This window comes from Taeniopygia guttata, chromosome Z (assembly GCF_048771995.1).
Source record: "Taeniopygia guttata chromosome Z, bTaeGut7.mat, whole genome shotgun sequence".
Lineage (NCBI taxonomy): Eukaryota > Metazoa > Chordata > Aves > Passeriformes > Estrildidae > Taeniopygia > Taeniopygia guttata.
Genome location: NC_133063.1, coordinates 32,439,875 through 32,464,632, shown reverse-complemented (window position 1 = coordinate 32,464,632; position 24,758 = coordinate 32,439,875). Strand labels below are relative to the sequence as shown.

The 24,758-nt window shown below is 49.6% G+C and overlaps 1 protein-coding gene across 3 annotated transcripts; it reads right to left on the bottom strand.

Moving 5' to 3' along the window:
* Positions 1-297: 297 nt before the first annotated feature.
* Positions 298-5,174, bottom strand: LOC115491113 (uncharacterized). 3 transcript variants are annotated; one of them, XM_072922546.1, is made up of 7 exons: positions 4,153-5,174; positions 3,714-3,901; positions 3,446-3,566; positions 2,766-2,846; positions 2,201-2,306; positions 1,737-1,854; positions 298-1,366 (listed from the first exon to the last, which is right to left on the bottom strand). In XM_072922546.1, the coding sequence occupies exons 1-4, from the start codon at positions 5,120-5,122 to the stop codon at positions 2,836-2,838; spliced, it is 1,290 nt and encodes a 429-aa protein (XP_072778647.1). In that variant the 5' UTR covers positions 5,123-5,174; the 3' UTR covers positions 298-1,366; positions 1,737-1,854; positions 2,201-2,306; positions 2,766-2,835. The 3 variants fall into 3 exon arrangements, with proteins under 3 accessions (XP_072778647.1, XP_030114278.4, XP_030114277.4); XM_030258418.4 differs by having other exon boundaries at positions 298-1,450; positions 2,201-2,846; XM_030258417.4 differs by having other exon boundaries at positions 2,201-2,846.
* Positions 5,175-24,758: the final 19,584 nt, after the last annotated feature.

Below are 24,758 nucleotides of genomic sequence, written 5' to 3'. Positions count from 1 at the left end.
ACCCTCTGATTTTAAGGATTCCCACAATATACTACATAATATATATTTTAATATATATACTGTAATAAATAGAATATATAAAATATATACTTGATCTTTTTCTAAGCCAGCAGGCCTTTGCAGAGAGTTCTGAGCCAATGTGTGGCTCTGCTGCCATCCCAAATCTGCGCTTCCCTTGCTCAGCCTGAGTGCAAGTGAGGCATGTGCTGGGCATGGCCAGAGATTTTCATGGCCAAAATCCTCGACCATTTACATCTGCTCATGGCTTTGGGTAGCACAGATTACAACACACCCATCTCAGATGACAAATGGCATTTATTACAAATTGCTACACCAGCGCTGACAACATGTAACTATACAAAAGTAATTTATTGGATTGTTACACCACACCATTGAAAAACATACAAATATCAACGTCCTTTAACAAAAACTAATTTATTGCCAGCCTCTACACACACTCACTATACACAAAGATCAACAGAACATTAACAACTTAATTTATTGCATATTATGAGAAGCATACAGCTATATATAAATAAAAAAATATCAGTATCTCTCGCTAATACCAGTAACTCCATAAATAGAATTACACAGAATCACAGAATAATGAGGTTGGAAGAGACCTCTAAGATCATCAAGTCCAACCTATAATTACAACACTATACAACTCCATATACATTTAAATAGAACTGAATACATATATAACCACCACATTATACAGATGTGAATATAGATTAAATGTAATATATTACATTCAAGAAACAGATACATAAAACAAACAGATACATAAAGCAAACCTATCTATAAATAAACAAACAGCAATACCACTCTAAATATCTGTACAACTGCATTGATACAAAAACACAGCTATACATCTGGATATACATGTAAATATAATATATATAGAAAGAGATCAATATACATCTAAAAATATAAACCCAGACATATATACCAATAAAAATACCAATATACCTATTTAAAACTACATATACCAAAAACTACGTCAGTACAAATAGATACCTACACAACTGTATTACATTTGGAAATCTAATCATACATAAAGAACTAGATACAGATACACACAAATATGTAACTGCAAACCAGTATGTATTCAGGTATCTATATGTACATGTATATACAGTACATTCATAAATATAACACCAAATATATAGAACTATCCACGTACAAATAGCAGGTTACATGTGTACATATCTATATAAAACCCCCTGTCTATATGTAAGTCCAGACATCTTTAAAAAGAATTCCAAGCAGAGGGATCCCAGCTGCCCCATCTTCAAAGCCTCTCCCTCGGTCTCTTCCTCCTGTGCAGAGCAGCTCTCTTGGACAGGGATGGCAGATGGCACAGCTGGCAAGCAAAGGGAACACTGAGTCAGTACGGGGACCTTTCCCTTGGCAACAGCTGCACTTCCATCAGGGAAGATCTCAGAGCCTGCCCAGGAGGGTGAGAAGGAAAAAGCAGCTGAGCGGGCCAGGCCGTGGTGAGCGCAGCCGCAGCGGGACTGTCCCCCAGCCCCGGCAGCCCGGCACAGCCGGCACAGCTCCCGGGCCCTGCCGGCACAGCTGCCTTGCCCAAGGACAGCCCCTGTGCCAGCCGGGGCAGCTGTGCTGAGCAGCCCCAGCACGGGCAGGGCCCGCTCCTGCCCCGCCGGGCAGTGCCCGCGGCCTCAGCCCCGCCACCCTCAGCCCCACCCTGCCTCCCCGGCCCTGTGCCTCACCCGGGCTCTCTCCAGGGTGGCAGCAGCAGGTCCCCCATCCCTGCTCTTGCTGCTGGCCGGCAGCTTCTCCCTGCTGGATCCCGTCAGTTTCCAGCTGTCCCCGAGGTCTTCAGTGCAGCTGTGGCAAAAGCGGAGGCTCTGGAATTGGTTTCAAGGCCTGGCAGAGCTGCAGTCCCGGAACCCTCTGTGCTCCCTGCCGGCCCCTCCATCCCCTCAGCCCCGCCATGCTCTCGACAAAGCCCCAGCCCCCTTCAGTTTCTTCAGCCCCTCACAGTCCTCTCACCCCCTCAGTCTCTTCTGACCCTTCCCGTCCCCCTAGACCTGCCACGCCCTCGGCCTGTGCCACTTCCCTGTCACCTCAGTGCCACCATCGCCCTCGGCTGCCCCACACCCCTCAGCCCCAGCAGCACCTCAGGGTCACCGTCCCTTCAGCGTCACCGCCCCCTCGGCCCCCTCGCTCTCACCGTCCTTCAGCAGCTCCTCAGTGGACAGTGCCTGGGGCCAGCGGCAGCTCCCACCGCTCCAGGGACACCCGGGCTGGAACTGCTGCTCCGCCCGGCCCGGCTCCACCTCGGACCCAGCACAGGGAGAGGCGACCCAGGGGGCACAGGAGGAAAAGCAAGAGGTGAGGCAGGAAGCAGAGCAGGGGAAGAAGTTAAAAAGAGGCCTATACCTATACAGGTATCAATCTATGCAACTAAACTCCCATATATCAATATAAATATGCCTCTCTAAAAATACACGTAAATGTAACTATACACATTTATACTATGTATAAATGCAACTATGGACATCTATAACTAAAAGTGCACATCTAAAATATAAATATTATAAAAAATATAGAAATATAGAAATATAAAAACATAAAAAAATAAATATAAATACACCTAAAACTAAAAATAAATTACCTATACAGATCTCTAACCATCTAGATAGATAATTATAACTATATCAACCTATACACACAATTACATACATAAAAATAACTATACACATCTGTTAATATAACTGGAGACAGAGGAATTCTACCTGCCTGATGGTCACAGGCTCTCCCTCTGTCTCTTCCTGCCACACAGGGCAGCCCTCCTGGGGAAGTCAATCACACTGGATCTGGGAAGCAAAGGAAACACTGAGTCAATACTGGCCCTTGTGCAAGTGTCCCATGGGCACCAATTGTCCTTCTTTCAGGGACTTCAAAAGATGGTCTAAAAGGCAGACTCACTTGGCAATTTGAAGTCTGCTCTTTAAAGAACAGGGATCCTTCCAAGTGTTCAAAACTGAACTGTGTAAAGTATTTAAGTATCCTGATAAAGTCTCAGCACTCACAGTGCAAATGGCCCCCAAGAGAGCTTGAAACAGAGACAGTGCCAGTAACAGAGTGACCACAGTCCTCACTGAAATGGCTGAAGGCTGCTGGGGGCTGAGTTATGAACCAAATTGGGACAGCCAGCTTGGTGACACAACTCCCACAAGGTCAGGTTTATTCCCTGCTCTCTTGCCACAGCAGAGGACTCGGTGTCAGAGCCTCTGCAGAAGCGTGGAGGGCAGGGCTCGAGCAGGTTGTGCCTGTGCAGGATTTGAACTAAGGGCACCGGGAAGCACCAACCCTGCAGACAAGAACGCAACTCTTCTCATCTCCCCTCCTGCCAGAGGCAGGCTCAGAGCAGCCGTCTCACACCTCTCTAAACCAATGGTGGCTCTGTCCTTACCAGGCTCCTCGGGCTCTGGGGAACTGTTCCCGCAGCTCTCAGTGCCAGATGGAGTTTCCTTGGCTGCAGCTCTGTCCACAGGCTCCCCTCCAGAAGACTCAGGGACAACATTAATATTCCCCTTGAAAGAACAATAGAATATAAGAAAATTAGAGATCATTCACTATTTTGTTGGAATCACATCAAGGATAAGTTACTCTCCTTCTCTATGGAACTACGTTCAAAAGCTCTCAGCCCAGCCTCTTCCCTTCCTCTCCAATGGGATTACCTGAGCAGAGGGAGACCTTTCAGACAGGGACCTCCTGATCTCCCGAATCATTTGTTCTATGGCAAAGCCCAGATCCACCGGTGGCAATTGCTCTTCCCCAGGTGTCTTCTGTGCTGAGCTGGAAGCTGTCGATGCTGCAGCACCAGGACTGCCAGGTGGAGCACTGGGGGCTGAAGTGTCCGAGGCAGCTGCAGGAATCCAAACACATTGGTCAGGCTCCACAATGTGGCTCTGGGACACAGATCTCTGTTGCTGCCTTGGATTAAACATTGCAGGAAACATGCAGGAAAACCAGGCAGGGAATCTTTTAGCTTTCTAGGTGCCCCTTCTTTATAGGCTTGACAATTTTGGGCAATGAATGACGGAGCCTTGTGGAAAAATAGTTCAGTCACTTTTCATGACCTTTTGGAAAAGCAAGGAGCTACAGCTCTTTTCCTACCTCGCGGGATGGAGGCTGGGGGCTGCTGCTCCCTGTGGAGAGGCTGGAAGCTGCAGGGCTGCATCCTGAGCAGCTCCCGGTCGACCTGAGGCAGCTGCTCTCCGTAGAGCTCCTGGAAGCGGCTGCGGGGCTGCGCCCCCCGGAGCGGCAGCAGCGGCTCCCCGCAGAAACCGAGCAAGTCGCAGGGCGGGATCTGAAGCACCTCCTGCTCGGCGGGCGGCGGCCGCTGCCCATAGAGCTCCTGGAAGCGGCTCAGCCCCTCCCGCCGGGCCGGCACCGGCCGGTCCCGGTGCAGCAGGTGGAAGCTGCAGGGCGGGCGCCGGGCGAGCAGTGGCCGCTCCCCGGGCGGCTGCTGGAAGCGGCCGGGCCGGGGGCTGCGCAGCTCCCGCCCGTCCGGCAGCGTCCGCTCCCTGTGCAGCAGGAGGAAGCCACTGGGCGGGCGCCCGGGCGGCAGCAGCGGCCGCTCCGTGGGCAGCGGCTGGAAGCGAGCGCGCCCGCCCTGCCCGTCCGGCAGCGGCCGCGCCCCGGGGAGCAGCTGGGAGCCGCGGGGCGGGCGCCTGCGGCCCTCCCGCCCCGCCGCCGGCCCCTGCCTGTTGGGCGTGCTCCGGCGCCTGACGTGGAGCAGGAGGTCGGGGCGGCTGCGGCGAAAGCAGGGGTTGCTGTAATGGAGCCAGGCCCCGGCATCGCCCGGCGCAGCTGAGCCAGCCCGGCCCGGCACCCTGCGGAAGCCGTAGCGGTGGAGCTGGCGCACGAAGCTGCGGAACTGCGTGGCCCTGAAGGTGTGCGGGGCCGGGCCCTGGGCGTTGCCCGGGCTGAGCAGCTCCCGCTCGAAGAGGGAGCGGTCGATGAGCAGCCCCTGGGCCCGGCTGTCCCAGCGCACGGAGCGGACGCGGGGGCTGTTCACCAGGCGCCACAGCTTGGCGGGGAAGGTGCTGGCGCAGAGCCCGGCGGGCAGCGGCAGCTCCGCCATGGTGCCGATCGCCGAGTGCCGCCACAACGGCCACAGCGCAACGGCCGCGGCTGCGCCGGCAGCGCGTGGCCTGAGGGGGGCGCTGCGCTCGGGCCCCCGGCGGGCCAGACTCGGCGGGGACGAGCGCGGCAGAGCCGGGGCCGCGGGCACAGCGCGGGCGGGGCGGCTCCCGGGGCTGGCCGGGCTCGGCACGGCACAACACGGCACAGCACGGCTGGGCAGGCAGGGGAAGCCCCTGGCAAGGGCGCTGGGAGCGGCGGCGGGCTCTGTCCCCGCTCTGCGTCCCGCGCCTGGGTCACCATCGGCTACAGAGGGAGAGGACATTGCTCTGTCTTGGCTGGGGAAAGGATGAAAAGGGGGGATTGGAAAACATCCCTTTGGCCTCCTTTTCAGCAGACTAGCTGGTTTTATCTCAACATCTCTGTCTGTCTTGGCAGAGTTAGCACATTTCTCGTGATTTAGAGTCAGCAGCAACAGCAGGAAGGGGCAGCAATTTTGTCAGCATTGTCACCAAAACCATGCTAGTGCCCCACAGATGGATATTGCTTATCCCAAGGTATTATAATGCCTGGGCAACAAGATAATGTTGCCCCATCACCCTCTCTGGTTTGCCCCGTCCTACTTCTCTTCTTTTAGGTGGTGAGGCAAGGAGGTAATGCTTGAGTTGTGCTAAAAGCTGTGGCTATGCAGAAAGTAGTTACTTTGTGCCCGGGGATGGGAATGAGGTGCTTTCTAGAATTCAGCAAATTTAGCAGAACAAGCTAACTGCAAAAGCTAACCACTATTGGAGCAGACAATGTTGTAGAGCATGTGCAGAAACACAGGTAAAAACATTCAAGCCTGAGGAAGCCTTCTGAGCTTTCCTCCAAAATGACCAGCAGGAGGCTGACGATCATCTCGTGCGGAAACTGCACGTGTGCTACAAGGGCTTTTGTAATAGTGTGATTAGAAAACAAGAGGAAGGTTAGGAAAGTATAATGTGTTTAAAAAGTGTAAAAGTACTACTGTGCGAAGAATGGGCAAGAGAGTTCGAGGTGGAGCTTTCCCCCTCACAAATGGTGATGAATAAACAAATACATGCTCTATGAGCTCCACACTATAGAGCTCTGTTTTCTTGCCTGGTTTCCAGGCAGCAATTAATGGCCTACAGTTGTAGTGAACTCATGCTGGTGTCTTCCCAGAAGGTGTTGCACTTTTCTTTCCTCAGGAATCACCTCTCCTTCCCTCCCCATCTAGGGTAAGTTCCAATGCAAACACCTCCTAGAGCAAACTCTTGTCACTGTAGACTGACAAAGGAGGTCTTGCAATGGAGAGAGACTCCCTAGAGCTGCTTGTGGAGAGCTGGAGGGGGAAGCTTTGTCCTTTAGTCTTCAAGTCTTGTTGGGGAGCTGCTTGTGCTCTGGGAGACGGACACCGACGACGCTTATCCAAGCCTTGCAGGTTCATTCCTGAGCTTCCTGACATATCACAGAGACTTTGGGGTTGTCATGTTGAGGCACAGATTTCAGTCCGGGCACTTTTTGAAATGCTTCACTTACTATTTTTGTTCTATTTTTCTGCAGAAATGTTGTCATAATCTGTTGCTTCCAGAGAATCTTTTCCTGCTTTTTGGGGAACTTCCCTTTTCTCCCTCCCAAATCATGCCATTTCCTAGGGCTCCTTCCAAAACCACAGAGTAGCCCATGGCCTCCATCCTCCAGATGGAAAAGAAGGAAACATAGAGGTTTTTATGAGAGAAACCTCTCATAAAGGTTTCTGCTGTGGGGGCCTTTGATTTCATTCTCCTCTTGGTTTTCTCCACAAGCCTGCCCAGGGCTCAAGGAGGAGCCAAGGCCAGATTGGCATTATCCAGTTTCCTAATGCCAGAAGGTGAAGCCGTGTTTCACCAATGAATGGATGCATCAATCCTTTTGATTGCTCCTTTTTGGTTAAGGAGCAGATACATAGAATGCTTGGCTGGAAAGATCACCTAGAGGGCAGCTTTGGCTCAGGTCCTGTCCTGTCAGGGCCTGTTGTTCAGGCCTCAGTCCTTCAGTAGTTTGTGGTACAATCAGTGCTGTGCAGGGCTGGAAACAAACAAATCTGTCTTTGGGACATTTGAGACAGGGAAGAGGATTAGCAGAAGGCCAGCACCCTGCATTTGCCCACAGGGAGCTGTCCAGACCAAGAAGCCACTCCTGGCCAGGGGCTGAGGTGCCCGAAGCTGCCTCCCCGCTGTGCAGCTCTGCAGAGCCCACGGAGCGCAGGGCCCTGGGCAGCCAGGGCAGCCCGGCTGCCTTGGGGGCACAAGCAGTGTCCCAGAGAGAAGCTGCTCCCCTTTGCTTTGGAACTGTTGCTCAGAGTCTTGTCATTAATCCACAGAGTCCATCATGTTTTCCTTTCCTTTCACAAATTCAACACAGCTTTTTGAGAAAATTGACTGATGTAGCTTCTGCTGGTGGTGGTGCTTTTGTCTGCAGGTGAGGGCAGGTGATTTGAACCAAGGACAGAGTCCACTGTTAACACTCCAGTATTGCCAAGTCAAGAAAACCATTCCCAACTGGGCTACTGGTGCTGAGCAGTTTTTCTAGTTTTTGAATAGCTACAACCTTAAGAAACCCAACAGATTTTCCTCCATGAGGGTACCAGTAATAGCAATTTTTTCCACCTCTTTTCTGTGTCTCTGGTGCTTTTAGGAGTTCCTCAGTGCCCAGCAGGAATAAAAGGACCTGTGATAATGTGATTTGAGGGCTCTGTGTTGTGCCCTGCCACATGAGTGTTCCTGACAAGCTGGACACCCCACTTGTGTGTCTGTCGAGTTAAATTCATCCCAATTCTGTGCAAACAGCAGCCCCAAGATGCTGAGAAGAGCAAGGACAGTGGGTGGGTGTGCATGCACAGACTCAGGGCTGACTGCTGTGTGGGCAGAAGCCTTTGGAAAGCAGAACATCTTCACTCTCCCAAGCTGGAGCAATATATCAAATCTATATGAAATGAAAATATTTATCAAAATATATCAAAATGTATCACACAATGCATGTGAATTTATCATATATGTCATAGATGTAATTTATCATCTATGTACTACATATTTGATATTTTAATATAGATACTATAATAAATAGAATATATAAAATATCCTCTTGATCTTTTTCTAAGCTGTTGTCTGTGGGTCATATCGACCATCTCCTAGTGTTACTGCATTTGTGTATTCTGGTACTACTTATTATAGTATTCATTTCCCTGGGAGTTCCTTCAGGGAACTTCACACAGAGGGCTTCCATCATTTCAGTGCTTGTCAGAACTCATTGCTTCCCAGTTCTGCAGCCTCCTGGATTTTGGGGCTGTTGCTCGTTTTCCACACGGGCCCCTGGCCCCCAGGCGCCAGCTAGCAGCCGCCCGTGGGTGGCCGGTGGTGAGCAGCGCACGCTGCTGCCCCTGGGTCTCTGCCGAGATTACCAGGTAGCTGTGGGTTCGCTGTGACGCGGGCAGCGCTGCTCTGAGAGCGCTACTAGGACCCGAGACAAAGAGACAAAAAGAGGACGCCTGTATGCAGTTCGAAGAAAGTTGTATTGCTGGAACCCCTCAGGGACAAATGACACCGGGCAGGTGTCAGGTTACAGTTTTCATAGGGGGTGTAGGTGAAAAGATGAAGCCAATAGGGACAATGTCCAGCCTGAATACATTACGGGTCAAATCCAATGGGAATAACTCAGGGGAGGGGTGAAGGGTCGGGGGATTACAGAAAGAAAACTTTCTAACTTCAGGTTCACAAAGCCTTTCGCCTTTTGCGGAGCTGCGCACTACTGCCTGGGGCATTCAGCACTTGTGTCCATGGCCCTTCCTTCATCCCCAGCCTGCAGCAGTCACAGTCACTGTCGCCTCCCCCTTGCTGCAGCTCATTTGCCAAAGTGCTGCCAAAGGCAGCGGAGCTGGCTCAGGATCCCTGTTGGCTTCTGGTCTCCAGGACGAGCTTCAGAGGCACACTTGGAGCACTGCCTAAATTGCTGCTCCTGGGATGGGGGTGGATTTGTCCTCCCCAGGTGGCTCCTGCTTGGAGTTCTACTCTCAGTGGATTCCCAAAGTGTTCTCAGCAGGCCTTTGCAGCAAGTTCTGAGCCAACTCTGGCTCTGCTGCCATCCCAAATCTGCGCTTCCCTTGCCCAGCCTGAGTTCAAGTGAGGCATGTGCTGGGCATGGCTGGAGATTTTCATGGCCAAAATCCTCGACCATTTACATCTGCTCATGGCTTTGGGTAGCACAAACCTATACTTTTTTCAGTTGAATCATTGCATTTATTGCAGATAGTTACACCCACACTAGTAATGTACAAATATGCAAAAACCCCTTAAGTTTAAAAATGAAATTCGTTTTAAATTGCTACACTTGTGCTGCCAATGTATAAACATGCAAATATAAATTTAAGTTAAAAATCTAATCTATTCTGAGAATCATGCTTTGTAAATATACACAAATATCAGCTTCAGTTAAAAAATTAATTTATTGCAACTCCCTAAAACTCAATATACACAAATATGAATTGAAGTTTAACAATTTCATTTTTTACGTATTACTACAAGTATATGGCCCATGTACGAATACAGAAATATCAATATCCTTCTCAAAAGAATCTCAGATGCAGAACTAAATTAACAGAATTTTAGAACTATGCAACTCCATATATATTTCAACAGAAGTAAATACATAAGAATATACAGATGTAATATGTACTATGGATTTCATTACATGTATGACATATATAACACACACATAAGAAACCTATCTATAAATATACAAATATCAATGGGCCAATAAAACAATCCATACAACCCCAGCAATAGAACTACACAGCTACACAACTGTACAAGTGTGTAAATATAACTACAGATGTAAACAGATCAATATACATACATCAATATAACAATATACATACATAGACACCCATACAAATATCAGTCTACGTATGTCAATATCCCTATACTTGTAACTATCAAAGTCTAACTCTACACATCCATAAACAGAACTAGATCAGGAGGGACTGCAGCTGCCGATGCTCCCAGGCTCTCCCTCGGTCTCTTCCTCCCATGCAGAGCAGCTCTCCTGGACAGGGATGGCAGATGGCACAACTGGCAAGCAAAGGGAACACTGAGTCAGTACGGGGACCTTTCCCTTGGCAGCAGCTGCACTTCCATCAGGGAAGATCTCAGAGCCTGCCCAGGAGGGTCAGAAGGAAAAAGCAGCCAAACAGGCCAAGCTGTGGTGAACTGTTCACTCCTTTCAGGCATCCCAGTTGCTCTGAGGGAACTCCAGCATGTCACATTATTGAACCACGTCTGCACTACCAAGATTGTGGCTCCCAAATCAATCAGTATTTATGTCTCCACCTGCTTGCACCAATGGCATAGAACATTCTCTAACAGTGCTGGGGAACAAAGTTACCTTCCACAGGTCATCTGACAGGGCCTTTTTCTTCCTCTGCTTCTTGTCTTTCTCCTTATCTTTCACTTGGATTTTTTACAGGATTTATTTTTATTTTTGCTTGATCAGTGCTAAAATGCATGTTTCTCTTCCCAGTTTCAGTTTGTTTAGTGATCCTGTCAAGCGTTTTCTCAGAAGATTTTATAATGGAATTGAGTGTTAATTTCAGCAATTTTGATGATTTTCTGTGTGATTTACGCAAATCTCCTGTTAGTTAAGGCACCACTTAGGAAGGTACAAAGAGAAAAAGGATGACTCTGTAAGTCAGTTCAGTAGTGATTCCACTATTCATGAATAAGAGAGAGTGATTAGCTGAATTTTAGGTGTACTCCTAACCTGAAAGTGCAACAGGCAACTGGGGAGAAATTAAAGCCAGTCTCTTCTCCTACCAGCCTGTATTCAAATGTAAAGTCAATAAAGCAGGGTGAGAATGTTAGTGCTTAGCTCCTAAAGTGCCTTATTAAGGTGTTCTTAGAGTAATGGAGATAAAATCTGGGCTCGCATTCGTAATTTCCAGACACTCGTTGTCAGTTTCATTGACTCTGAAAACAGCAGAGATGTGCACATCATGCCTTATCAAGCCATCTGGGAATGTTTTAGGTTCAGGTTCTCTGAGGCTTTAGATTTTTAGATCTCTAGACAATACTTCCAGGAGTCTAGAGGACTTTCAGAAATTAAACTTTTCTCCTTTTTTCCTCAGTCTTTGCATTTGTGTGCACCAGAGATCTTCAGTGAATGTATTCCACTCTAATACAACTCCAAGCTGAATCTCTCAGCTGTATTTACAGTGGTTGCCCATGTGTCTCTTCTCCCCAATGCAATTTAAAAATCTTCATTCCTCATTATTTCTGCTGTTCTTTTTCTGGTTTAGCTTATAAATGCATGCCCATGCATAAGAAATGTCTTTTTTTTCATACATTACTTCGTGTCTAGTAGTTTATTTTTATCCTGTCCTTATGTTTCCCTAGTTTCATATGTTTTATTCTAAGTGCACTCATGTATTTTTGAATGTGAAGTTTTATAATGCAATGCTCCCATTCACCTGCTTTCATGAAATCCTTAATTAACATTAGCACAGGTAACTGTATGGTTCCCTTCTGCTTTGTAGAAGATTTGGGAAACTCAAGTCATGTTGAAGATACCTTGATGAACAGATTAGTGGGATTATGGGCCATACTGGCCTGCAGTAACAAGGTCCTGGACATGAAGGCAGAAGTGCAGAAGATCCTGTCAGTCCTATTTCTGTGTATTTCTGGAAACCGGGAATCTCTCTTGATCCTGTGAGGCACTGAGTTTGCAAAGCAATGGTTCTGTTGTTGTTGCTTTCCCTTTGGGCTGTATCCATATTTGAAGCCAGTCGAGCCTCTCTCTAGATGGGCATCTCTGATCATTGCAGTGAAGCAATGGAGGGAGTTCAGGAGGTGGTGATGACCATTTCAGGTTGGCTCTCTCCAGTTCAAGCCCTGAGTGGGACTCAGAATAAAAACTCTTTCAAACCTCAACTCCATTGGAATGTTCCCTTCCTTGTTACCCTGTGAATAAGCTCTACATTAACTTTTGGAATTATCCATTGTTTTTACAAGATGGAAAGTCCCATTTGTGTTGGTTTTGGTATGGTTAGGAATTGGGGAAGGGTCTCCTTCTGATGCCAAAATTTTTTTTGCTTTTATATTTTCTTCATAGATATTCATGGCTCTGTAGACTATTGTTGTATAGTTATCTAGTTCCTAGGTAACTTCAGTACTTTTTCTCCCCTGATAGGCAGAAAGGCAAAACACCTTCCATTGGCTCCTATCCTATCTTGCCTCCTTGGGGAACCAAAGTTCAAACAGGTTCTCAAGACATTGAGAACTACACTTCACTACACTTTCCCATAAACTAACTGTAGCCAGTACAGCTAGTACAGCTAGTCACAAAGAAAGAGGGGCCCCAGAACAGGTGGGACCAAAGGGGGAAATTGCCCCTTTACTTGGCTTCTAATTGGGAATTCTTGTCAAGTATGCTAATTTCCCAAACTTATAAAACCACATTGGCTGGCCCTATGTGGTGTGGGCATTTTTCCATATCTGTCCTTGGAGGCTTCCAGTTAAAGACCAGATTTGATCTTACCTCCTATACTTAAATTGTCTGGAAAGTGTTGTTTCATTTCTCAGTCTTTAAGGCATCACTTCCTCCACACTGCAGTGCCTTTGGAATACGGCCACTGGCTGTTGTTTGTACAGCTGTGGTACTGCTACCTGAGGCAAAAAGTGCAATTGCATTTCCAGCCAAAATCCATGAGGAGTGGGGCAGCCAGAGCATCCTGTGCAGATACAGGCCTGCAGCTGTGACTCGAGGGGGTTTGGCTGCTGCCCAGCGCAGCGGGCACAGTGTCTCCTGTGTGACTGCCCCCTTCCCTGCTGCCCATGGATAGTAGGTGCAGGGCTCTGCAAGGGGTATGGAACACGGTGGGGATGTCTGCCGGAAAGAGAGTGCTGTTGGGAAAATGTTTGACTGTAAGAAATTGTGAATTCCTTAAGCTTTAACAGACAGTTCTGAGTCCTGTATCTCCTCATACCAGTGATTGATGTGTGCAAGTGGGTATCTTAGTCTTGAGAATTAGAGTGGGCCTGCTGAGAAGATAGCTGCAATGTATTTAAGGGGAAGAAACTGGTTTTAGGGGGCTCTTGACCATCAAAGGATAATCTGAGGCATCCCAAAATGATGTTCCCAAAATGACATTGAAAGAGCCCTCTATTCTAATGCAAATAATTTTGGGGGAATGATTTAAATGTGTAAAACTATTTACAGGAATGCTTAGCCTATGTCTTTGAGCAAAGTCGGGAACATGGATACAAACTAGTAGGTGCCAAAATAAAGTAATTCCCCCTTTCTGTCCTTGTTAAAAAGGGACATGGAAACAAGAATCAGCCACTGTCTTTTCCAAACAGCAAGGTTGTATTGCACATTCATCTCCATGCCCTTATTGCCTCTTTTCAGCCACCTTGTGGGCAGGGAGTTCTGGCTGCTGATGGAGTACATGGACAGAGGCATTTGGAGAGCTGTGATTAATGAGACTCACAGATCTGAAGATGAGATTGCAGCTGCCAGTCCGGACCTTAGGGATCCCATCTGTGCTTCCAAGGACTTGAGCAGGATTGTCTGGGAAACAGGGCTTCAGAACAGGAGCGATTCCCTTGCCAGACTTTGTTTCTGTGTTGCTGGAATGCTATGGGGAAGCAAGAGCATTTCAAGTGAATTGCCTGGCAGGGTGCCTGCACTCACTGAGCTCTATTCTTTTACTCTTACCTCTTTCTGTTGTATCCTCACTCTGTTTCTTGCATTTGTATTTGCTGTTCCCCACCTTGCTTCTCTAAACATTTGCCTGGAGCCTGCCTGCACTCCATTCCTTGCCTGTAAAGAAATCCTGCTGGTGGCAGGATTTGAAACTAGCAGCAAAGAAATAAGAGATTCATTTCTGACAGTCCTCAACTGAAAAGGACAATAGGACAAATGCAAAATAGTGTTTGCTCCAGAAGAGTAATGTGACACCCTCCTGTTTGTGTTTTCTCTCTCAGTGCCTTTAAGGACTGGATGTCCTTCACTCAAGCCAAGTGATCCACAGGGATGTCAAAAGCTGGCACATCCTTCTCATAACCAACACCTCTTTGAAGCTGGGTCAGTATATTCTCAATCTGGCCCAGCGTTCAGGGCATGTGGTCCATGGGGCTGCTTTTGAGTAACTGCCAGTTCCCCCAAAGTGGTGCTGGTGGCAGTGCAGGGACCCCTACTTGTTGCAGTGTGGTTTGATTTAGTCAGTTGGTTTTATCAATGTTAGTTATCATTTATGCTCCCTCGTTTGTCCCCTCACGGTTGGTTTGATCCAAGTTGTTTACCTCAAAAGTTCCTGCCACTTGGGTCCCCAGTTACCTGTCAATCTTCTCACTTCTCCCTGTTTTCTCCTTTTTTGGTTCTATCAATCAGTTTGTTCATACTTTTTTGGTTGTGAATCCTGTAACCACCCCGAGTTTCTTCAAGAAAGTTCTGTATCAATCACCCCAGTTCAGTTTTTCTACGTGTCCCCTGACTTGGTGCCTAACCCTGTTATGTTATCATAAATTGTTTTAATTGGTTTCATCCCTCTCTGGTTTATCTCTATTGGGCGAGACAGGTTTGCACCCCTGTCCGCCCAGCCCCTATTTGAGTTGCTGTAATCTTTGACTTCTTCAGCATTTGTTCCTGCACCCACTCAGAGAGCACCTTTGCTCTTGCCCCGCCTGGGGAAAATGAAGACTCTTTGGGCTCGCATACAAGTGTCCTTCTCTCATCCCTTCACCTCCTCTCAGCGTGTGGAACTACCAAAGCTGTGTAACCCACGCCGCAGCACTCAGCACCACCAGGCTGGCAGATGCCGTTCCCCTGGCGTGCCTCTCTCGTGGTGGCCACCCGGCCTCACACGGGCAGTGCCAGCCAGCTCATCCCACCTGCCCGAGGTCGTGGCAGGGAGCCGCCGCACCTGCTGTGAGCTGAGGGCAGAGTTGCAATGCACACAGAGCTGTCACAAGGAACAAGCAGTCCACACTGGCATTATTATGTGTGTATCCCTTCCAGAGGGAGGGAGCTACAACCTAAAGCTTCCAGAGAATCAAATCCACTGCTGGGGACAGTGTAAAAAACTGGTTTGTTTCATTTAGAGTTAGAGAGGGGAATTCTTTTGCTTGGTTTCCTAATTGCACAGAATTTTTTTATTCTCCTCAGTTGATTCTGGCCTCTTTGCTCAGCTCAACCCTGAGCAGAGTAGATGCAGCTCAGTGGCAGGCACTTGGGGTGGATGCCACCTGAAGTGGTAACAGGTCAACCCTTGTAATTTCTGTAGTTTTCCCCCCGTCTACGCAGTCCCCCGAATAATCCGACTTCCCCAGAGATATGAGGCTGTGAGGGGAGGAATACCAGGAGAGGGAAAAGTATTCAAAAGAGGCTCTTACCCAGGGTGTTGGAACAGCTCTCTTTATTCTGTGGTGTCCATGGGAGAGCGGGGCAAAAGAGAGAGAGCAGGAAGTCTCAGGGGTCTATATAGGTTTTGGACAGGGTGGGCTTTCCTGGCTCCCCGCCAACCCCGTTGGGGCAGGAAGGAGGATCCAGGGGTTATCTTGATCAGAGTCACAGAGGCCCGGGGGAAAGGGGGGAAAAAGGGGTGTCCATGAGCTCACCGTAACAAACCCTATGGCCCCAAAGTGGACATGGATCAGGAAGTTCCTTACTGGAATGAAACTCCTGTCTTGGTAAGGTGCAAATACTCCCTGATCCTGCTGTCTTTCTCACCTGTCCCATGTCCTGTGTGCCATTGGACAAAATCCCATTGCCATTTCCTGGCACCATTCCCACCAAGGTCCCCTTCTAAAAATGTCCCTGCAGCACATCAGCATCTGCTGTAGTTTTGGTTGCATCAGTGGGGGAACCACAAAAGAGAAGTAGCATATAGCAAGTAGAAGGAAGTTGAGCAGCAAGTAGCACATTGAAGTAGCATGTAGAAGCAGCAAGTAGCCCGTAGTTCAGGAACCTGCCATTTTGGCCTTCAGCCATACTTGACATTTCTCCTGTGCTTTTTGAATGCTCTTGGAGCTCTGTCTCTGAATTGTCATAATTGCTTTTAATCTAGCAGAGTACATTTGCCATTTTAGACTTCGAAATTTTCCTTTGGGTTGAGGAAGAAAGTAAGAAGAGGCCAAGAAAAATTGCCACCAACTATTTCACTGCCACTAATGCGGAGTTATTATTATTGTGGTGGGCATTTTTATGGAGACTCCAAGCCTCTTGCCATTGTTATTTTTGCCTATTTTAGATGGATTCTGCAAGTTGTAGTTTGAGTAGTTCCAAGTCTGTGGCTTATGTTTCTAAAAAACATCTTGCAAAAGCAGAATGAGCTCTCTCCCTCTGGCTTCCCAGCGCGTTAGAGCTTGGTTCCACATGTACCATATTGGAAAATGTTCACCTGGTGTCTTGCCAAATTACACTGTAATTCCTTGGCCTGAGGTTTATCAGGAAGACCTGCTGAGCTCCATGGCACTGTCAGCTGCATGGAAATGAGGATCCTTGGCTTTGCTGAAGAAATTGGAGCTTAACTTAGGTGAGATGCTCTTGAGCAGGAGAAAGACTGGAATTGTCCGGTGTTTCCTGACACCTGTGTCAAAGGCCTGTGTGCCCAGAGGGACTGGGTTCTAGGGAGCAGCTGGGTGTTTCTGCACCCTGTTGAAGGGGATTCCAAGACAGCTCAAGCCTCACCACAGGCAAACACTCCCCAGTTCTTCTCAGGCAGCAGTGCTTTGGGTTTTAAGCTGTTCCCACTTGTCTGTCTGTGAAGATGCCCCTACAACCACAATGCAATCCTCTCAGAACTGGTGTTAAATTTCCACAAATGAAGAAAAGAATCCCAAACCCAATAAAGTTTCTAAAACTGCTTTTTAGTGAGGAACTGCATCCCCTGTGCAGTTTCTGCTCACTGAGAAACATGCCTGAAACCTGAGCATGAGGCTGCAAAGGCCACAGAGTCTCTTCTGCTTCTTGTGCAGTGTTGCTGAAACACTTGGTGACCGTGTTTCTCTCATAGCCCAAGCCATGTTCTCCACATCACCAAGCTGGAGCCTAGTGAGAGGGAGAGCCTGCCAAAACCTCCTGTTTGTTTCCTGGCATTTTCTGGGATGGGCCTACCATTCATGCATTGACTTGTGTAGCTAAATCAGCAGAGGGTGTCCACAGGGATGGCACATCTTCATCTTTGGAGCAGGAGAAGTTTATCTTTTGCTGCATAAGGGAAGCTGAAATTTTCAGACTGCTAAGAGACAGAGCTGCAAGCTGCAAGCTGCTTGTGTGCCCAAACAGGCATTTTCATCCCAATACATTTGTGCATGCACCTTAATAAGTCTGTATTGAATATGAGATTGTAAATGTTTGTTTCCTTACCTGGGGATTAACCAATGGATTTCCTTTCTTTTCTTCCAACTGCCATTGTTTTCAAGAACAGGACAAAAAACTTGGTGAGTTTTGTTCTATGGCAACTGGGCTGAAGGGACCAACAAGCACTGCAGAGATGCCTTTCATGTCCTAATCCTTGGAATTAGTTTACATAGCAAAGTCCCACTTCCAAAAAGGCTGTCAAGCTGGTGTGAATCCTCAGAGAAGCAAATGTGCTTTTGCTGATGTAGTTCCCAACTAAATAGGTCAGTCAATGAAATTGGCTGCCAAGACAAGATGAGCGGGATGTTGGAAAAGCTGTGGCTGCATCAGAGTTTGGTTTTTTTGTTGGTAAAGGAAAGTCATCTCTGGGTCCCTACACAGGCAGAAACTGCCACTGAAGAACAGAAGTTAAACAATGGGTTCTGGGAGAGCAGTTACAGATGGGAAAGAAGCAGGTGGAGCCTCGTGTTTCCTTTTTCTCCAGACTAAATTCCTGATAGCCACAGCACGGACGCCACAGCTGCAGCAGCTCAAGATCCTCTTCAGCTTGGCTGCGTGACTTCCTGAGCTGCTGCCTGCAGAGACAAGGAACGGCGCTGGTGTCGTGGTTTAACACGGAAAAAGAATTTTTCTGGAAGGAAGAGGTCAATTTGGACATTGACCAATTGAAGGTGGACACGCCTCTGAGAACACAGAGGGGTTAAAAGCAGAATTCCCAGGGGAACTCGCTCTCTCTTGGGTTCTGGTCAGCGGTCAGTGCAGGACTCTCCCCTGCCCGGCCATGTGGCCTTCGGAGGTTGGCCCAAGGGTGGAGGGACTGGAACCAGGCTGGCCCCCTGCAGATGGAAGGGTGGAGGAAATCTGGGATGTCTCCATTCCCCCAGATTCTCTCTCTCTCCCAAGAGAGAAAAAGTGACGGCGGTGGTTTTATCAGCAGTTCACCGCGGGGAAGGAGAAGAGCGGGGGGGCCGCAAGGTGCCCAGCCGGGCTGTGGGAGCTGGAGCCTGGGCAGCGAGCCATCTCTGGGAGTCGGGACTTTTAACCCTTCATGAGAAATGAAAGCTTTGTGAAATTTTTCTCCTCCTTGGTTTGAAAAGAGAGGAAGAGAGACAGCCTGGGACCTGGGATGTTGGAAGGAGAAATTCTAGGTGGGAGGAGATGATGGAGTGGCTTTTGGCTGGACTTTTTCTTGTTAGCCATAGACTGAACTGATCTTCTCCTCCAAGAGAGACTGTATTTTAGGAAGATGCCGGTGAGCCAAAGAGACCATGCTTCAGCTGGGAAAAGAGAAGTGGAGCGAACAGAGAAAAGTTAAGGAGGTTTGTGGTGGTGCCCCCTGTCTTCGCAGAGGAAGAAGAGAAGAAGATCTCTGTTCTTGGATTCTCGGCCCCAGGGGAAAATGGGGGGGACTGTGGGTCCCAAAAATGAAAAACTGAACTGTTGTTTTTTCCCCTCTTGGCAGGGCATCCTTGAAAGGAAAAATCCTAAAAGCAGTCTGTCCATCCATGCATTGGTGGTGAGAGCACTGTGCATGGAAAGGAGAGGGTCACCATTGGCAAACTGTTTTTCTCCGGGCGGTGCCATGTGGTGACATGGAAGCACAGGATGTGGCAGCTGTGTTTCTTGGGGGGTCTGTGGCACAGAAGAGACTCTCTCTCTCCCTGCAGATGGACTGGGTGTTGATTATCTGGAGGGTGGAAATCTGATTGGGGTCCAGATTGTGTCTCACTGTGGTTTGTTGGAGTTGGGTGGTGGGAGGAGAAATGCTTTGGAAGGTTTTAATTTTGAATTGTGTGTATTTTCTTCCTTCTTTTTTTCCCCCCTCTTTTATAGTAGCATAGTGGTAGTAGTTTAATAAAGTTTTTTTCTTGTTGTTAAGCTTGGGCCTGCTTTGCTCTGTTCTTGATCGCATTTCACAGCATTCAGTTGAGAAATTGCATTTTCATGGGGGGCACTGGCATTGTGCCAGTGTCAAACCATGACAGCTGGTCTGCCAAGGAGCTCCTGCAGGCAAAAGGACAAGAGGCTGAGGTGAAACAGTGTCTGAGGGATGGGGTCCTCCTCCACCGAGGTCCAAGGCATCAGATGAACCCCCTTCCTCCTCACCTCCACTCTTGGTGCTCTTCAAATGAAAATGCTGAGGAATGCTGGACTGGGCTGGGCTGGCAGGGCTCTGTAAAGTCCTCTGGTCCAAGCGTCCTGCAATGAGCAGGGAGATCTTTAAAGAGATCAGGCTGCTCAGAGTCCTATCCCACCTGACCTGGAATGCTTGCAGGGATGGGGCACCTACAAGCTCTTGGGACAACCTGCGCCAGGGTGGCACCATGCACTGAGTACACAAGGTCTTCCTTACACCTACTGTGATTAGATCCCCTTTGTGTTTAAAACTATTTGCCCACATTCTATTGTAACTGGCCCTGTTAAAAAACAGTGTCCTCCACTTTCTTCAAAGCCACTCTGAAGTCTTGCAAAGTGGCAATAAAGTCTCCCTGGGGCCCGTTCTTCACAAAACTGAATAACTCCACCTCTCTCTGCAGAACATAGGACAGGTGCTCTGTTTTCTGACTGTTTCTGTCACCCTGTTTTGTAGTTTGGTGGTGTGTTCTGTTTTACCTAACAGCAAAAGAATAGAAGTAGAGCATTGCAGGGTAGAGAGCCATGACATGGTGGTGGAGGAACTAAAGGCTGACAGTCCTGGCAGAGCACTCTGGAGAGATTTGGCTGTGGACAGGAGGGGCTGTGAGGGGCTCACTATGAGCCTCTGAGGGGCCTTGGTTTGTGCCCCCCACCCCACCCTTAGAGGTTTCTGGCACACAAACAGGGACAGCTGAGAGGGACTTGTCCCAGCCCCGTCTGCTGCCTGGCACGCTCAGGCAGAGGGGAACTGGCCCAGGCTGACTGCCAGGTTGTGTGGCAGAGAGGGAACTGCAGGACCCAGCGCCACTCGGCTGGCCCTGCTGGGAAGGAAGGTGCCATCCCACACAGGAGGGGCAGGGCATGGAAAGGCAGACACTGCTCTGTGTGCCTGTGAAAATTAGCACAGTGCCTGTCTTTCCAAGACAGGGACCTATGGGAGTCATTGGAGTTTCCTGAAAGGAAGAAACCCCAGGGACAGAAAGCACCATTTCTAGAGAACTGGCAGGGCAAAAATCCCAGCAAGATGGAGAAAGTATTCTAAACAGATGAGTGGGATTCTGAGCCAGGTTTGCCTGTGATGGCAACATCCTGCACATAAAGATGGAGGTGCAGATGGTCCCATTGGTCCTCTTTCTGCATTTTTCTAGGAGCCAGAAGAATCCTGTGAAATACTGAGCTTGGAAAATCATGCTTCATTGGGTTTTGTTCATTGTTTTTTTCCTTTGGGCAGCATCCATTAGTAACATTTGCTGATCTTGCATCCAGACTGGTGCCACTGATTGTTTTAGTGAAGAAGGAGAAGGAGAGAAGAATGTGATAATCACATAAGGACCATTACTATTTACTTAGAGTAGGATTGTAGGTTAGGGTTAGTGTTAGGGTAGGATTGTCTAATAGGACTTGGAAGAGTAGGATTGGAAATTAATACAGTTTCTGAGACCGTAACTCACCTTGAAGATTCCCTTCTTTCTCATGATGTGAATAAGCTCGATATTTCCTTCTGAACTGTCTGTTGTTTCTTAAAGGTGGAAAGTGACACACTGAAATTGGGGAAGGCTCTTCTCCATTCATCCTCTGCCAACCACACTGTCTTTGGAATATGGCCCACTGGCCCCTTTTGGCACATCTGTGGCACTTCCAGTTGAGGCAGAAATGGCAATGGCATTTGCAAGAAAAACCAAACGGCAAATGGGGCAGCAAAAACATCCTGTGCAGATGCAGGCCTTCAGCTATGACTCGAGTGCATTTGGGTGCCTGCCACCTGGATTTGTATCGCGAAGGGCAATGTCTTTGGCTGGAGGAGAGCCTTGCTCAGGGGGGAAAGCAAAAAGATCAGAGAGGTGCTCTGAAAGGTCTCCTGCGGTGCAGAGCTGTCAGCGAGTGTGAGGTGAGAGCGGGCCTGGCCTTGCCCGGCGTGGAGCTGCAGCAGAGCCCTGGCAGAGCCCGGAGCAGCCTGAGCCTGGGCAGGGGCAGGCTGCAAGGAGGCCCTTGTAGCTGCAGGAGGCACAGCCCAGCCCTGCGTGCCTCTTGCTGGCAGCGGGCGCATCCTCCGCTCTCAGAGCCCAAGCGCAGCCGGCTGCTCCCGAGGGGAAGCGGAGCCCTGCTGGGCACAGCCCAGCCTGGAGGCATTGGCCCTCTGGAGTCTGCCCCGAAGAGAGAAAGGCCAAGAGCAGCTGAGGGCCGGTGGCCTGGCTCAGCATTCCCACTCTTGTGCCGGCTGCCCTGCGACTCCTGGCAAAGGTCAGCAGTGTGTGCAGCACTCTGGGCACTGGGGCAGGGAGCCGGGCCGCTCGGCAGGCTGGAGCACAGGGCAGCGTCCTTCAGGCACGGCACTTGTGCCAGGGGACCCGAGGCCAGCAGGAGGCAGGGACAGCTTGTCAGCTCACGGCTGCAGGAGCTTGTGCCTCACACAGCTCTGGGAGGCAGCGCCTGCAATCCTGCAGTTCTGCACTGAACTACAGCAAAGCTGTGAACTGCAGAGTGCTTTGCAGAAATATTCAGGGCCAGCAGGCCAGCCTGCTTTGTGCTCTCTGGCACACAGCAAGAGCTGTGCCACGCAGCAGCTCAGAGCTGCTGGGAGAGAGGGACTCGGGGATGCGCCTGAGGCTTTTGCTTGAGTCATGAACTGATTTGAAAGGGAGGAGAATAACTGCAGCAGGCGATCTGTGTTTTCTTTATTCCTTGCTGATAGATAGATACAATGTGGCTTCATTCAGCAAAAGCACAGCCTTTTTTTTTTTTTTTTTTCTGTGTATTTTAGGATGACAACTCGGGCAAGCCCGTCAGAACAGCAATTGAAGCAATTCTCACCCAGTGACTAAAAACAACCTCAAACACCTCCCCCCCCCACCCCCCCCCAATCCTTTTACTGTTGCTCTTGACATTTTGGGTTGGTCCTGCAAAGGGCTAAGTAGCCTTTAAGGTCTGAAGCAATGTGTTGTCTTGCCAGCAGGGAAAAGGCATGCTCGGGTGGTTCTGGAATCAGGCTATGAGCTTGTTTCTTTTGTCTTCTTGTTTTGTTGCAGCCCCTCTGTGGCAAATAACCCTGCGAGCTGACTGAGTCTTGCTCCCTCTGTCCATCCCAGTGTCTCTGTCAGAGGCAGAAGATGGAAGCCTCTTCTGCTGGAAGGGGAACCTATTAGGAATGGGTAGTGATCCCAAAGTCCATACAGTACTGCTCCAACAGATTAGACCCTTCAGTCTTCAAAACCTTGTTACTGATCCTGCCTAAGGTGGTTCTACTGATTATCAGACAGGGCTCACACGTCTATTTCAGGGCTGCTCTTCTCAGTAACCATGGCTCAGCTGTCTCTCACTGACGTATTGCTCACTGAAGACCTGTCTCTTCCATATCCCTTACAAAAAGACCTTACCTTAGATTCTCAAATTTTGTATGCATGCATGCACTAAAAAAAAAAAAACCAAACAAAAAAAAAAAAAAAAACAAAACAAAAACAAACACAAACAAACAAACAAAAAACCAAACAAAAAAAACCAAGCAAAAAAAACCCCCCAAAATCTTTAGGAAAATCAAGACATTAAAGCAGATTTCATTTATCAAACCCACAGCAACTGCTTTAAAATGTGGGTCTGTAAGCCTTTCTTCAGAATTTTCTTAATCATGGCTCTAGAGTATTTTTTGAGAGATATCCATGCTGCCCCTAACAAGTCTAGATTACTTGGCAAGCAGTAATTAGTCATCCATTAAGCATTCCAGCAGTTCTGTAGCATTTTATTCAGATAACTGACCCCTGGATATTGCAACCTGCTTCCGATTTGTGTCTCCCCATGTCTTTTCCATGTTCTGAGCCAAGAGCAAGAGTATCCTTGTGAGTACATCTTAATACATTTCTCAGTGACACCTCATTGTACTCCATATATTCTCCCATGGAAGATTCCTTGCTCTTTTTCTCTGCCACCAATGGGGATCTGCAGTGCCTGCCTGGCACTGCTCCTTGTGGGTTCTCGAGGCAGAGGCGATGCTCAGGTGAAGGCAGGTGCCCTTGGGCCCGGGGAGGGACTGATGCTCCGAGCTGCCGCGGATACGGCGGCGAAGGGGAGCGGTGCCATCGCCCGGCTGGGAACCCGAGCGGCGCCCATGGCGCTGCCTCCCCGGGCAGGTCTGTGCTCTCACCGCCGCCGGGGCTGCCGAGCCGCATTCTCCACCTGCTCCGGCTCCGGACCCAGCCCCGCAGCCGCGCTCCCAAACCGCACTGAGCCGCGCCCATTCTCGGCCCGGCTGCGGGACTCCCCGAGCCGGGGATTTCCCCCCTTTCCAAGGCTCACCCCTTCCCTGGGTTCTCTCCTCCCTCCAAGGGGCTGTCTCCGCTCTCCCGGGATGCCTCTTCACCTAGGCTCTCCTCCCTCTGCCCTGGACTCTTCCCCTTCTCCCAGGGCTCTATCCCCGTTCCTGGGATCTCCCCTCTCTTGGATTCTCCCCCCTCCTGGCCTCTCCCTCCTCTCCCTGGCTCACCCCTTTCCTGGGATCCCCTAGGCTGCCATGCTCTCTCTCGTCTCCCGAGCTCTACCCCGGCTGCCTGGGTCCTCCCGCCTCTCCCGAGAGCTCCGCCTTCTCTCGGACTCTCCCGTCTCTCTCGGGATCTCCCCCTTCTCCCCGGTCACTCATCCCTCTTCCAGGATTCTCTCAGATCCTCTCCCAGAATTCTGCCCTCCTCCCAGCATCTCTCTGATCTCCCGGTCCCTCTCCCGGGATGTCCACCCGTTCCCGGACTGCCCCAACCCCCCAGCCCCTCGCCGGCTCGGCTGGGCCACGCCAGGGCCGCACCCGGAGCTCAGCGGGGCCGCGTCAGCTCCGCCGCGCACTCGGAGCCGCGACAGCGCCCCGGGAGCGGTCCCGCGCAGGCGGAACGGCCTCGGCCGCGCCCAGAGTTGTGCCCGGGGAGCGGCCGCGGTGTGGGAGCTCATGCGGTGTGGGAGCTCCTGCGGGCTCGCTCCGGACAGTAAGAGCTCCGGCCTGTGCTCGCTTTGTACCGTCAAGGCTGTCGGATGCCTTGCGGTGAAGATGGACTGCCGGGGTATTCCGGTCACTTCTTGTCCTCAGCTCAGCAGGAAGATGGTTCCAAGTGCGGGTGCGAGGGATGTGTGCGCAT

Coding starts and splice junctions, on each gene's coding strand:
- LOC115491113 (XM_030258418.4), bottom strand. CDS start 5,122: ATGGCGGAGCTGCCGCTGCCCGCCGGGCTCTGCGCCAGCACCTTCCCC. Junction 3,902..4,152: donor CCCAGCCTCCATCCCGCGAG/GTAGGAAAAGAG, acceptor GGATTCCTGCAG/CTGCCTCGGACACTTCAGCC. Junction 3,567..3,713: donor AAAGGTCTCCCTCTGCTCAG/GTAATCCCATTG, acceptor TGTTCTTTCAAG/GGGAATATTAATGTTGTCCC.